Below are 14,391 nucleotides of genomic sequence, written 5' to 3'. Positions count from 1 at the left end.
TGGGTGGGTAAACGTTAAGTCGGGGTTTAAATAACAATACGAGGCAAATGTTTGTGAAACACGCACACACAACATTTATTACAGATCAATGGCAACTAAAATAAACTACAGTCACCAGTCTTACGAGCAGCGGCAAAAACAGTACAAGGGTGAAAAAACCGCCAAATTTATTGGGACAACTCTTGGCAAAAAATGTAATGGCCTCCCATCAACCCCCGAAAACGGGGATGAACTCTTTTCTTTGCCAAAATAAAACCTTGCGAACTCCGTCCCTTCCCGCAGCAGTTGTTTTTATCTGCAGCGATCAAACGTAACTCGCCGCTCCACCTTGGACCCAGAAGAGGAACTTCATGCACACATTTGGACATGTATTTTTTTTTATCAGGGCTATCGGACAAGGCAACTCATTTACTAGTCGGACAGCACACTGCTGCTGGGGGGGTGCAATGAGGGACAGAGAGGGGCAGAGAGGAGGGGGGAGCCACAGTTTGTGTAGGCAAAAGGGGTTCAGGCTTTCGTGTCTACGTCAGCAACGCCAGGTTCGGTGTCTTCGTCATTGTAAATGTTCTCCGCCTGCGAAAAAGCAAAGGGGTGGACGTTGTGTCGTCATTCAAGTGCTGGAACAGCCACCAACTTTCGCTTGCCAACTTTCGATAATAAAAAAAAAATCGGGATGGTCACAGTTTATTTAACTCGACTCAATTGTTAATAACACTGCTCTAAAAGCAAGACGTCAATATGATAAGCGGCATTTCGGTCAATGCCTAAGAGATAATTTATTATATACATTCCTTTCAAGTAATTGACAATGTTTTTTGTTTATTATTTTTACTTGTCTACCATTGGTAATGCAATCACAGTGTTAATAAAACATTCTAGATACAAATATGAAAACGGCAAGTCAATCGGAATAAAATGCACTCAGCTTAACGGAAGCTTTTTTATGAACAAAGTTTTTTTAAAGTACTGTTTTTTTTCATTTGGACAAAATATACTGACTTACAAATATCAATGACATTACCACTGTCGGCTATGACGCAAATGTGACTTAAAGCCTATGATACACCGGGTGAACTTTAGGGCAATCGTCAGATGGTAATGCATTTACTATGCGCAACAGTGGTCACTTGGTAGGGCGCTGACAAAAGTGACGGAGTTCTGCCTCGCCAATAAAAACCGCTTTACTCAAAAGCGTCTCATGCAGGATGGACTGGTCGAGAGCAAAACCTCAGGTAGTCACGAGTTATCTTATGTAATTTGAACTTGCAATTATAGCGGAGCAGAGGTCAGATTTGCCCATATTTCGGCAACATTTTTCCAATTTAAAATTGTCGTAGTGTACACACTATGGCCCATGAGGGAACTTAAGGGCGACTCACCATTTGCCACACTTGCATGATGTTGTCTTCGGAGACGGAGCATATGACCCACGGTTCATTGGGGTTCCAGGAGAAATCTGAGATCTTGGCCGTGTGTCCACCGTGGACAAACTGAACAGCGCACGGGGGATGCACAGTACTCGCGTTTAGCTGGAGCAAACCTTGCACACTGCACAAATCGCACGGCACACCGATTTGCACGCAAGGCAGTGTGTGACCAACAAGCTTTAAATACGTACCAGGAGCTCCGGAGGACCGTCTTCAACATCCTCAGCAGCCTGCTCCTCTCCAATTTTACTGTTGAGGACATTGTGAGGTGGGTTTTAATAAAGGTACAGCCCTGCAATTACTCGTTAACAACACGACTGACAGGACAGGCCTCTACTGCTCGAGGGAGCTTTACAGTACCTCTACGGGCTATATGGCCTACTCATACATGCTGGCCAGATATCACGGAAGAGGTGGCAGTACCAACACACTACCCTGCCACATGCAACCTGCTGACTGTGCTGTACCCATTTATACTGTTGGGCAAACAGAGGCGCCGGAGAGGGGGGATAGAAAAGAATGACCACCATTTCAACTGTCTTGCTGAGAGATGGATTTGAACTGGCACTGTGAGCAAATTACACCACAGCAGCATACCTCTTTTCAAAAACATCTCACAAATAAAAATGTAATTGTCCAATTCGAAGATATGTACATTGTGTGGCCACAAAAGTTGATTTGGTACGTAAAAATACAAATCCATTACAATGAAAATGGATCTATTGCAATGAAAATTAAGACAACGGAAACTATTCCACTTTGATGAAGCAAATCCACTGCGATTGTTGGCACCTGAGGTCCCAGACGTTGAGTCTGCGGTCTGTGCCGCTCGAAGCCAAGATGGTCTCGTTGTGAGGCGACCACTGCACCTGTAGACAGAGTGGGGACGACGGCATCACAAAGAACATACGGCGCGCACACACACACCAACACGCACGTGTGTTTGCTTACATTTTGGCCCCAACCCTGTGTGCATGCATCACGATACGTCACTGCTCCCTGCACCAGTTACCGCTCTCCGCACCTGGAAGATTTCGTCACGGTGCGACTCAAAGGAGTGAAGTTTCAATTTCAGGTTCCGGAGATCCCACAGAGCCACGGTCTGATGAAAGAATTCAAAATGATCATGTCAACTGCAAGTAAACCGTAAGCAAAATGTTTAAACCAAACATACCACATCGCTTCAATAGACCTCTACACCAGTAATTAAATGTTTAATGTTATCTAAGTGTACAACATTTTATCACTCCAGTGCTGTTTAATGGCCTCCCCACATCATATGGGTCGTGGAGACGTTTGCACAATACTTCACCACACTGCTTCGTATGGATTGGTCAAGATGGGCAGTATTGAATTAATCATTGCAACAATAGATTTTTTCCCCATCTACTACCAAAGGCCCGCAGCATATAGAAAAATGTGTGGTTAGCGGTCACCCATTTAAGCACCATCCAGGCTCAACCTTTCCTAGTTGTTTTCTGTTTGTTGCGGTTGCACCCGATTCAAGAGCCGAATGGCTCACACGACTATACCTAATAAATTAACTTGAACTAGTTACCCGGATTGAATGAGATCGGGTGCATTGTGGGTACTTTGGGCATGTGCATTTAAAGCTTTAGAGCTTCAATTAAAAACAATGAGCTTTGCCCCATTACAATTCAGCAAAGAAGCACCCAAAGATCATAAAGCATTTTAGAACAAAAAAACAAGTTGCAGTGCTAGCACAAATCAACTTAAGCCAAAGGTGGATTGGAAAAATTAATTGTGGAATGGAGCGATATAAATTGCCACGCGAGCATGGGAGGAGAGACGACGAGAGGCAGCCCGAGACCGCACCTGATCGGCGGAGCCAGTGGCGAGGATGAACTCGCTGTAGGGGTTGAAGGAGAGGCAATTGACCTCGGCCGTGTGTGCATCCACCGAGTGGCTAGGCTTGGACGTGTTGTTAGACCGTGTGTCCCAGCTGCTCGTGCCACGCACGAACACATACATGCGGCAAAAATACAAGATCGAATGAAGAATAAAGTCTAAACAATCAATTATGTCAGCAAGCAATTACTCAACTGATTATAGCTCCCATTACTCGACCAATTGCATAACACAATTTTTTTTTTTTAAAGTCCACCACCGAGTAGTGGAGAAAAATCATGGCAGCTCTAAAATGGACCTCACAGGAGGAGTCTCTGATAGCAACAAACCTTTATACCGCAATTGTATTTACAATGGATCAGCTTCACGAGTTATACGCACTAATCCTACAGTCACAGCCGGACATAGGTAAACACAGAGCTCTAATGTATCAACGTTTCCGTACATCATGAGCTTCTGGTCGTCGGCGACGGAGCCAAACAGTGACTCGTGCAGCAGATGCCAGGAGACGTCCTCCACCACGGCCGTGTGCCCCGTGAAGATGGTCTTGGCCTCCACCACCTTGCCCTCGCGCGGCGTCCCACTGATGTCCCACAAGCACACCGTCTGCCGGGTAGAATCCTTCATTTAAATCAACTCGAGCCCTTTACGTAGCATCAAGTCAAAGCTCATTCAGACAAAATGAATTGGCTATACTGTTGAAAGTGGCTACACTGTGAGAACCAACAAGCCACGGGTTGCATAGGCTGGTTGCATGGAGAGATAACGTGGGGTGGTCATGCAGCCTGGTTGACTTGCACTAGTTAGCTAGAGTTCTGAATTAATCAATATGCGGTAGCATCCCAGGAGCACTCATGTCTGGCTCCGATGACGGGGATGAGTGCTTCCGGGCAATTCCCACTTCTGCAGATCGTTTCACTTTTAAATAAAATCATATTGAAGTTACCAATCAGCGGCATCTATATAGAGCCACACCTGAACTGCCCACAAGCCGAGGTTGGGCCAACCCTGTTATATGCTTATATACTGCGAGTGAAATTTCACTTGACAAACAGGGCGGGCGTGACCCCCATACGGTGAGCTGCGTAGCGCCAATTCGTGACGATAAAAGCTTGAGCTAAGCACAGCTCCCACATACATGGTCGTCGGACGCGCTCAGGAGGTGACCGCTCAGGTTGGGGTTCCACGAGAGGCCGTAGCCCTCCTTCTGGTGGCCGCGCAAACGAAGGTCAGGGTTGCACTCTCCGCTGGGGTCTGCAACAGATGGCACGCGACCAACACAGACACCATACATACTGTTACCTCTTTCACACTGGCACATCCAAGCGAAGCTAGCGCAGGGCCAACACGGTACGGGTGGTTTTCCACCGGCTATTTGCCGTGCGAAGCTGGAATCAAACTTAATAGGCTGGCTGCATAAGACATCTTAATTTGGCTCGGGGCCAAGCAGGGCCAGGAGCGAGGGTTAATCCCAACACTGACGCCTGCTGTATATTTGGAGTTTGCGTGTTCTCCCTGTGGTCGCGTGGATTTTACTCCGGGTCCTCCGGTTTTTCCTCTCCACATTTAGAAACATGTGTTTATAGTATTTGGCCCGACACATTTCCACATAAGCCACTTCGTTGAGCTGTCATTTGTGGCAATGTCGATTCTGAAAAAGAGCTATGTAGCTCAGTGGGCATTATCTGGTATAATAAAAAATAGTTTAGTTTAATGATACATCCGTGCCCCATATTGTGTTGTGCATTGTACGGACCTGGCACTGATGGGTGCTTGGTGTAGTCAAAGACGAGCACCTCGCTTGTTGGCGTCTTGGTGGCGATGATGTAGGGGTTCTGTGGCATGTACCGTGCTCGATTCACTTCCCCTTCGTGGTTTATTTTGATCTCCACCTCGATTTTTGTTCCCACAGAGCCAAAACCTCCAAACTCTACACAAAGGAGAGAAAATCTTTATTAAAAGCCACACTTAAAGATAAAATTACCACTTGTTTCATTTGGATGTCACGGAAATATGTACAAAATGTAGTGCCAAACAACGTGAAATATAAAAAAAAAATCTGAAAATAAATTAAAAGGAAGGCATAGAGTTTTGCTAGTTATCACATCATGTAAATTTTTGCTGAGCAAATTAACACGATTGCTATTTGCAGCAGTACTTTTTTTCGTTGCAAAATTCTTTTTTTCAGGACTCTTAAAAAGGCGCCATAAAAGTAGTCTCTCAGATGACGATAATGAAACTTTACAACAGGACGAGTACGTGCGATTTTATTGCACGAGGGCAGTCTAAACTCCACGTCTTTGTTCGAACTTTGTCGGTGGATCATACAATGTCAAATACATGCCACCGGGCATCACTTGGGCAAAAAAATGCATCACTTGATTGGTTTACTCATCTCAGGATTAGAAACAATCTCCCGGCTCTAAATGTTCCGTCAATTATACACATATTGATTTATAGATACCTCATCGATTTATAATTACCCTTATACTTTCTTCTCAATTAGGCGATTGAAATGTTCTGAAAGCAAACCTAGATGAGTCTATCGGGAGAGCGATTAAAATGTACTACATTTGATATTTGTGGGAAACATGTAGACTTTTAATCAAAATGCCTCATGTTATATATCTCCAATTATGTCAGTGCGACATCAACACATAAAGCATCCTATATATTCTAATGGTGTCATCGCCCTTGTCAAAAAAGGAGAAAATTCAATTCGGAACTGCAAAGATCAGCTTTTACGGCCCCAACAAAAACCAAGCCAAATCAATGACCATAGCTTTCAGTTCAATGTTAACCAGGGCTTTTAAGATCAAAGAACTTGTGGTGTACGACAAACCAAAGCCCAATGACACTACTCTCCTAAAAGACAAGTGCCCGTATTTAAGCCAGATGACAACCAATCTAAGTTACTTTCAGGTGAATGACTTTAATAGGAATTACATTAATGTGAAAATGCATTGGCAGCGCAAACACAGATAACAAAATATGAATAGATCTGTCAATAACACAACCGTAACGAGGATTAAAAAATATATCAATCCATTTTCCTACCAAGGACTATTGCCCGAAAAAAACGACGCGAAAGGTCATCGATTGTGAACATCTTTTTCTCTTTAGGGCAGCGTTATATAAATGAACGTGTTCAACAATTGTTCGTTGGGAGGGACTAAACCACCCGCTGAACATCGCGCGAGCTTCTCTCGAGTTGTGCCAGCGCAGGGTGTGATGCGGGCGGGGAGCTCACCCCCTTTCTCGCTGTCGTAGTGCGAGGCGTCAAACTGGGCGTCGTCGTTGGGCAGCTGCACGCTGGCGATCACCAGGTGGTTCTGCTCGTCGGATGTGTGTGTGCCGAGGATTAAGCGATGGACGCTGTAGTCCTTGCCCTCCGGCCTGTGAGCAGAGTAGACATTCATAACAATTTCGTACATTTTGTATTCAAGCCGTTCTTATAGCTCAATGCTCTCAAAGTAAGAGGTTTTTCTTGGGTTAGATCACGTAAATGGGGATTGCGCTCATTCAGCAGTGGACTGACAAGAGCTGTGCAACGGACTGGGGCGGTGCGCATACCGGGTGACGTCGGGAAGCCACTGGGCGGTGAGGCTCGGCCACTCGAGAGCGTGCGTCATCACCAGGTCATACAGGAACGGTGTGTTCTTCTTCCAGATTTTGTACTCCTCATTGATGACACGCTCCTCCACCGCATCGTCCATCGCCACTGTGGGTGCCAACAAGAGACAGCAAGGTACACGCAATGACACACTGCCCGTCAAGTGACATTGCATCGACACCAGCTACTATAGCATACATACATATGTTGCGTATTAAATGACGATGCTGAGACAGGTCTTCAGGTAAGGGCTTGCGCCGGTTTATTAACAAGGGTTGGTGGCTGGTGACAACTTCCACCAGAGGTAGGCGTCCTAAAACTCGGTCCTTCACGTGGACCCTCAGCTCTGACTCTCCCTAGCCTCTGCTATCTCTTGGGCTCTCTCACTCGAGTCGGATCGGGGGTTCAGCCAACACCGACCGACTGAGGAGAGAGCAGCACCTTCTACAACTACAGCCGGCTTCTCTCCAGACTCCCTGAGCTCTACCCCTCTGACTGTCTCTTCAACCTCTCTCCATCCCAGGCTCCCACAACGACCCCGCTTTCGTCACACCCCCCCCCCCCACCTTAAGTACCCCGAGGAGACATGATGTCATCGCACCGCGCGTATGACGTCACGTCCCCATACTACTCCTCTACACATATATAGACAAGAGATAAACGATAAATATTTGGGTTTATGATGGTAGACTAGCCAATTCAAACTAGATTCGAAGCCTTCGTGACTGCAGGAATTACTCTTTGGTTTTTTCGGTAAAGTCACGTAGAAAATAAAATGGCTAACTCAAATATGTAAACAAAACAATGCAGAAAAACTATTTAAAATTATTACAAAAGCATGTGTCATCATCAGGCATAGTCAAACCACAGCTGGATGATGCCCCCCCCACCAAGCCATCACTATCTCTCGGTCCTGGGATTAGCAATCCACCTAGTGTCTGGTTTCACCACTATCTCTGCAGTGGACGCTCTCCGTAATATTTTATTTCACTTGGCTGCCATTCGTCTTGACCACTAGCCATCACCCATTCTATCAACCTATACTCCCCACGCCCAATTACTTTTCTTAAAAGTGAAAATGACATCTAAATTTAGGGCTATGTTCTTTAATCTATGAATTCCTATTTTTGCCTCTTCGGAAAATGTTTCAGTCATTGCACAACCACCAACGACCAGCAGACACCACCACCGTCCATAAACAGCAACTGGCACACCGCTTGTTTTTTCAATATATTTTAGCCAAATAATTAACACTCCATACTTCACCATGCTGATCAGTTGGGGGTTGGTGCACGGTGGTAAAAGTATCGATTCATATATCATTCCCGCCAATTAACTTGTGGCCAGTTTCATAGTGCCAATGCGAGGATGCCCGAAATAAACGAATTCATGCGTAAAGAGCAGCCACTTTAACTTTTCATAATTGACTTTGTGGGTCAGATCACGTAAGTAAAATGCGTGTCGTAAACCCAATTCCATCCGACGCAGCCAATTAATAAACAATTTTGTCGTGTGAACGTGAAAATTTTACACATTTTCGTTATTCAATCGGAAAGAGAAAAAAACTATAAATTATCATATCGGTCGCGAAAGCCGACGTGTTAAATATACTTAAACTTGGTTATAAGTCAATCCGCTTAAAATCAATAGAGACCGAACCATTTGCCTTGCCTTGACTTACATAAGAGGCACCTTCGATAGACTTAACGAGCATCTGCGTGAATTAAATTACTTCCTACCCTCACATAGCCACGGCCTTGACAGTCTTGGGTGGTCTCATATGACGAGCGAACACCGCGTGTGTGTGCGGGTCAATTACAAGAGCGTGGGTCGAATTTGTACTTAACAACACGGCCATAAACCATCATAACGCGGGAGTAGGCGGGATTTTCAGAGGCATTCATCCAGTGGAGGATTGATAATGACTGATGATGATAAACCACACACTACTCAAAACTACCCCGAATAAAAATACGTAGAAAACCTATCGCATTTCATCATCATCATCATTAGCCAAGGTCAATCCACTGCTGAATGAAGGGCCCCTCTAGCCATGACGTATCCCGCTCAATCTTACTTATCTTCAGTCAATGTTATATTTTAACCAGCGCATGAGCTTCTATCACATTTCCAGGCGACACAGAAGCAAGCGAATTATTAATCGGACGCCGCTAAAGGTTGCGCGAATCTGTGAGGGTGGCTAACTCCACATTCCTAGGACGGGGCCGCGTTCGGTCCTGGAAGGCGGGCGAGCATTGACAGCCGCGCTCAAAACGCAACAACGAATCGCTAATGGCCATAAAAGCGTTGCTAACACAATTACCGAGAAGACAAACGCGAAACTTTAATATTCGCGCTTTACGATTTAAATAAAAACTCTGCGCGGCGTGCGGCCTACGCGGTCAGGCTGCGCGCACTGTACCCTCACACCGCGCGCAACTTGAGAGACGGGGACGATTTTTTTCGGCAAAAAAACCACGCCGCGACATCGAAATCAATTAGAAGGAGCGACCGTGGTGCGACTCCCGGTGAGGAGACGCCGTGAGATGGCGACACGGTGAGAGGGAGGCGAGAGCCGCTTACCTTCCTTGTCCGCCATGGTCGCGGGTTCGCGGGAAAATTTCTCCTCTTTGTCCCGCCACGCGCGCGGGGCGGAAACACGCAACGCGCATGCGCACACGCACCGCGGAGGCGAGCGGGGTAGGGGGGGGCGGAGAATGGGGAAGAGAGGCGGGGTCTCGCGAGAAAAAAGAGGAGGGGCACGAACGAAAGGGGAGGAGCACACGAGCAAGTGGGAGGAGTTTTAATGAAAGGGGAGGAGCGCACGAGAAAGTGGGAGGGGTTTCAATGAAAGGGGAGGGGCACACTAGCAAGTGGGAGGGGTTTCAGTGAAAGGGGAGGGGCACACGAGCAAGGGGGAGGGGTTTCAATGAAAGGGGAGGGGCCACAATAGCAAGGGGAGGGGTTCAAAAGAAAGGGGAGGGGCACACGAGAAAGTGGGAGGGATCCCCAGGAAAGGGGAGGGGCATACAAGCAAGTGGGAGGGGTTTCAATGAAAGGGGAGGGGCATATGGGCAAGCGGGAGGGGTTCCAAGGAAAGGGAAGGGGCATACGAGCAAGAGGGAGGGGCCCAAGAGGAAGAGGTGAAGATGGGAGGGGCGAATTGTGAATAAATTATGCTGCGAGTTAAAAAGGGAGCGGTTAAGAGGGGACGGGCGCGGGGGGCGGGCCGAAGAGAAGGGGGGGGATTGTAGGACGAGGGGTGGGGTGGCTAATTGCTAAGGGGGCTATGGGGTGAGTGGGGACTTTCAGGACGAGTAGAAAGTGAACTCGCCCTCCAGAGTGGGAGATAGTGGTGGGGGGCTCTTGAGAGAATGGGATGAGTCAGGGAATATTGTTTAATGGGGTTATTTGCACGTCCAGGGTGAGTACGCATGGGCTAGTCTATGTGGTGGTGGGGATGAGACGGGAGTTGAGTGTGCTTCAGGGCGAGTCGTCGGGCTGAGTGAGCAAACAGGGGGACGTGTGGGCTAATGGGGGCTGAAGTGGAAGGGATGGTGAGCTGGGGCGAGTGCGGATCACTGGGTTGTACTATGGTATGGTGAGAATTATACGTTTTTTGAGCTTGTAAAGACACTGAATTGGGTACTGTCTAGGCAAGTGTGAGCAAGTGAAAAAGCTGGTAATTGGTCTTTGGGGCCGTTCATTAATGACGTCACGCACCTAGGGGGGGTCAGACGTGTGACGATGTGTGACGAGGGGGGGGTGAGAAATGTGACGTCACATCAAAATGCGTAACATTAAATAAATATAGATAACACGTTATACTTAATTACATATACTTTTAAATAAATATTTTCTCCTACAACATCAGAGTGCAGCGCCACATTAAATACGCACTACAATGACAATAGTTTCAAGCGATTTCAAGCATGTTGATTTGGGGGGGGGGGGCAGAGCTTTGTGACGTCATATTTGAGGGGGGGGGGGTCTGACTTTTTGTGACGCCATGTGACGAGGGGGGGGGGCGTCAAAAATAGTCCAAAATCGCGTGACGTCATTTATGGACGGCCCCTTTCGCTAATCGTGGTTATTCCTAATAAGGCACTGTTACAGCTAACAGATGACTTGGTAGTTTGGGTTATGAGAACACGCCACAATGATTCAATGAATTACGGTATCATGATTCTGCGGAAAATATGATCTTAATTGGTTTGTGCTGCAGTGAAAGTGCAATTAGTCTTGACAGGGGAGTTTAGACTACACATTGCACATGTGCTTTGTATTATCAGCGTGTTAGTTTTATCCGGGCCATCCTTCACTCGTATCGATTGCCTTGGATAAACGAAAATTAACTGTGAATTTAAATGTTTCCATAAGTGAAAACAATTACGTATCTCGATTATTCATATACAGTATTCTTAGTTCTTTCGGTAAAATCACGTAGATAGAAAAACTAAATATAATTCAATAAATTAAAATGAAAGAAAAAAAAGGGCAACCACGACGTTTCGATCGCAACACAAGCGGTCTTCATCAGGCGGAGAGAAAAGAGGGGGCAAGCCTCCAAATGCAACTGCCCTTTTTTTGCTTTAATACAAAAACAATTCTATCCACGTTACTTTACCGAAAGAACCAAGAATATAAATTCCTGCAGTCACGAAAGTTTTAAGTCAGTTACAGTTCTTTAGTACCATTACCTCCAAGGTATTCCCATGGTTAGCATACCGGACTGGAAATTCATAACGTGGCCCGTTTGATTCGATCTCCCGGTGCGGCAGTTGAGTATAAATGGGTTCACCAATAAGTATATCGGCAGGTCGCTTGTGGTGGGGTAAAGTGTGGGGGTACCCCTGACCTCTTCAAAGTTTACATTTTTGTTTGGGTGAAAACTCAAATGGCCAAACTAACAAAAGTAAAACAAATAAAAACAAAGTAGAGCAATGAAGCAAAAAGAAATGGCAACAAAAAAAACTGCATCACACGAGACATATTGCAGAGACATAAAGACATGTTTTTTTCCTAATTACAAACCTTAGTTAAGGAAAATAAGAATGATACTGTACTGTATGTGGTTACTGTTGTGCTAATATGTAGGCAGACACAAATGTCAAATGCCAGGAGTCTGTCCAGGGTGGAATATTCGGCCAAATACCCAGTAGAGGAGCTCTAGAGCTCCCACGAGTTTAACAGGAAGGCTTTCGCGACCAAAATCATCCATGAGATAGCTCCCACAAGCTATAGTTCTTGACTTCAAACTTTCGTGACTGCAGGGATTCATGTGCCCCCCCATACCACTCACCCCAGCTCTGCCAGTGTCGGGGCTTTCTCCGACATTAACATTAGCTGCCCCCCACCCCTCAATCTCTAAACCTTTATAAAACAGTTTGCCTGTTCCTGATGACGACCGCTTGTGTTGCGATCGAAACGTCGTGATATTTTGAGTAACTTTATTTACTGTATTTTTCGATTTAAAGCTTTCGTGACTGCAGGGATTCATCTTCTTGGTTCTTTCGGTAAAGTCACGTAGAAGGGAAATAATAAAAGAATATTTTTTTTTTATATAAATTATATTTACTTTTTTATCTACGTGACTTTATGGAAAGAACCATAGAATAAGCGAGAGGTCCTTCCGCCAAGTGGCGTGAGCAGGGAATTGCAGGGGACTGCCTCTGGCTTCTGTATGTGCTGTAAAGAAGGCCCATTGGCCGAAACGTCGCCAATTTTATTCATTTTAACACGTAAGCTTTCACGACCAATATTATTCATAATCAACGTTTTTGGGTTAGATCGCGTTATTTATAAATTTGCCCGATGATGCTGGATGCAATTACCAGCGAAACGTCGTACTCAAAAATGTTAAATGTTGCGGTTTCAAGCTTCAACACACCGGTGGGCTAAAGCAGTGAACTACGTGACACTTTTTTTTGCTGATTGGCCGTGTCGGGTGGTGGAGGGTTACGACACATTTATAAATAACGCGATCTAACCAAAAAACGTCGATTATGATTTTTATTCATGATTCATATTATGGCCACACTGACGACTGTGTTGCATTACAGCGCTTTGAGATCCTTGATGAAAATCGCGATGTAAATGCAATTATTATTTTTTCGGGGGTAGTTGCAGTGCTGCGCCTTCATCCTTTTATATCGGCTTGGTGAGGAGGGGGTAGGGGGTGGGGCCACGGCACATCCGGGTCCCCCCGCGCGGGCGGTGACGTCACGCGCGTGACGCTCGCTCCAAAATGGCGGCGGAGGCGTCTCGAGGCTGAGGGAGGCTCGTGAGCTTTGGCCGAGACGACGACTACAACAACAAACAAACAAACAGCAAAATAAACAACAACAAACAGCAGAAACCGGCGACGAGCTTTGCAAAGCGGTGCGCTAAGGTAGTCGCGTCAGCACAAAACAGCGCGCTGTAAACGAGCGGTAGCCCTCCTCCGCTGTTCAAGGCAATGCTGGCGGTTTGAGGCGGCGCTGAAAAGATTTTAGATTTTGTTTCCCAAGGCGGTGTTTGTTGTGTGTGTGTGTGATTTACAATCGCTGCAACAACAACAACAGCAGCAGCAGGAGCAGCAGGAGCACTGCTAGCGGCGTCGGCAGATAGGGCGAGGAGGGGTTAAAACAGCGGAGCCGCCGTCATGGAGGGGATGTCGCTGAGCGAGAGCGAGCAGAGCTACTACGCCGAACTCTTCGGCTACTGCGACGTGGACAACACGAAGAAGGTGGCCGCGTGGAGCCGCGTGAGCGAACTCTTCAGGGCCTCGCAGCTGCCGCCTGACGCCCTCCTGCAGGTGAGCCGGGTGGGGTGGAGGGTGGCGTGCTGGGTGGAGGGGGGTTGTAGGGGGTGAGTGGTAATGGGGTGTGAGTGGTATGGGGTGAGTGGTAGGGGGTGAGTGGTGTAGGGGGTGAGTGGTGTATGGGGTGAGTGGTGTATGGGGGTGAGTGGTATGGGGTGAGTGGTATTTGGTGAGTTGTATGGGGTGGGTGGTATGGGGTGAGTGGTGTATGGGGTGAGTGGTATGAGGGGTGAGTGGTATGGGGGTGAGTGGTATGGGGGTGAGTGGTATGGGGGGTGAGTGGTATATGGGGTGAGTGGTATGGGGGGTGAGTGGTATGGGGGTGAGTGGTGTATGGGGTGAGTGGTATGCGGTGAGTGGTATGGGGTGAGTGGTATGGGGTGAGTGGTATGGGGTGAGTGGTATGGGGTGAATGGTATGGGGGTGAGTGGTATGCAGGTGAGTGGTATGGGGGTGAGTGGTATGGGGGTGAGGAGTGGTATGGGGGTGGGTGGTGTATGGGGTGAGTGGTGTATGGGGTGAGTGGTATGGGGGGTGAGTGGTATGGGGGGTGAGTGGTGTATGGGGGTGAGTGGTATGGGGGGTGAGTGGTATATGGGGGTGAGTGGTATGGGGTGAGTGGTATGGGGTGAGTGGTATGGGGTGGGTGGTATGGGGGGTGAGTGGTGTATGGGGGTGAG

The 14,391-nt window shown here is 47.0% G+C and overlaps 2 protein-coding genes across 8 annotated transcripts in view; one reads left to right on the top strand and one right to left on the bottom strand.

The window, feature by feature from the left end:
* Positions 1-50: 50 nt before the first annotated feature.
* LOC144734187 (histone-binding protein RBBP4) lies at positions 51-9,610 on the bottom strand. 4 transcript variants are annotated; one of them, XM_078616267.1, is made up of 12 exons: positions 9,493-9,610; positions 6,870-7,017; positions 6,547-6,692; positions 5,053-5,226; positions 4,435-4,550; positions 3,742-3,917; positions 3,264-3,390; positions 2,440-2,529; positions 2,220-2,296; positions 1,619-1,676; positions 1,380-1,490; positions 51-573 (listed from the first exon to the last, which is right to left on the bottom strand). In XM_078616267.1, exons 1-12 carry the CDS (start codon positions 9,506-9,508, stop codon positions 508-510), a joined length of 1,305 nt encoding a protein of 434 aa, XP_078472393.1. In that variant the 5' UTR covers positions 9,509-9,610; the 3' UTR covers positions 51-507. The 4 variants fall into 4 exon arrangements, with proteins under 4 accessions (XP_078472393.1, XP_078472394.1, XP_078472395.1 ...); XM_078616268.1 differs by having other exon boundaries at positions 2,452-2,529; XM_078616269.1 differs by having other exon boundaries at positions 3,742-3,902.
* A 3,500-nt stretch (positions 9,611-13,110) lies between these two features.
* The window catches only part of LOC144734261 (ralBP1-associated Eps domain-containing protein 1-like), a 46,552-nt gene continuing 45,271 nt past the window's right edge, over positions 13,111-14,391 (top strand). For all 4 annotated transcript variants that reach the window (XM_078616389.1, XM_078616388.1, XM_078616387.1 and 1 more), the window contains exon 1: positions 13,111-13,705. In XM_078616389.1, the coding sequence (XP_078472515.1) occupies positions 13,553-13,705 (153 nt within the window). In that variant the 5' untranslated portion in view covers positions 13,111-13,552. The remainder of the gene's footprint in view (positions 13,706-14,391) is intronic.

This window comes from Lampetra planeri, chromosome 50, assembly GCF_965212315.1.
Source record: "Lampetra planeri chromosome 50, kcLamPlan1.2.h2, whole genome shotgun sequence".
Classification (NCBI taxonomy): domain Eukaryota; kingdom Metazoa; phylum Chordata; class Hyperoartia; order Petromyzontiformes; family Petromyzontidae; genus Lampetra; species Lampetra planeri.
This window is presented reverse-complemented; position numbering and strand designations above follow the sequence as displayed.

Bases quoted from the DNA above. Each gene is read 5' to 3' on its own strand.
- LOC144734187 (XM_078616267.1), bottom strand. The intron at 3,391-3,741 runs GTACGGAAACGT...TGGCACGAGCAG, and splicing joins GACGACCAGAAGCTCATGAT to CTGGGACACACGGTCTAACA. The intron at 2,530-3,263 runs GTGCGGTCTCGG...TTCTTTCATCAG, and splicing joins CCACTGGCTCCGCCGATCAG to ACCGTGGCTCTGTGGGATCT.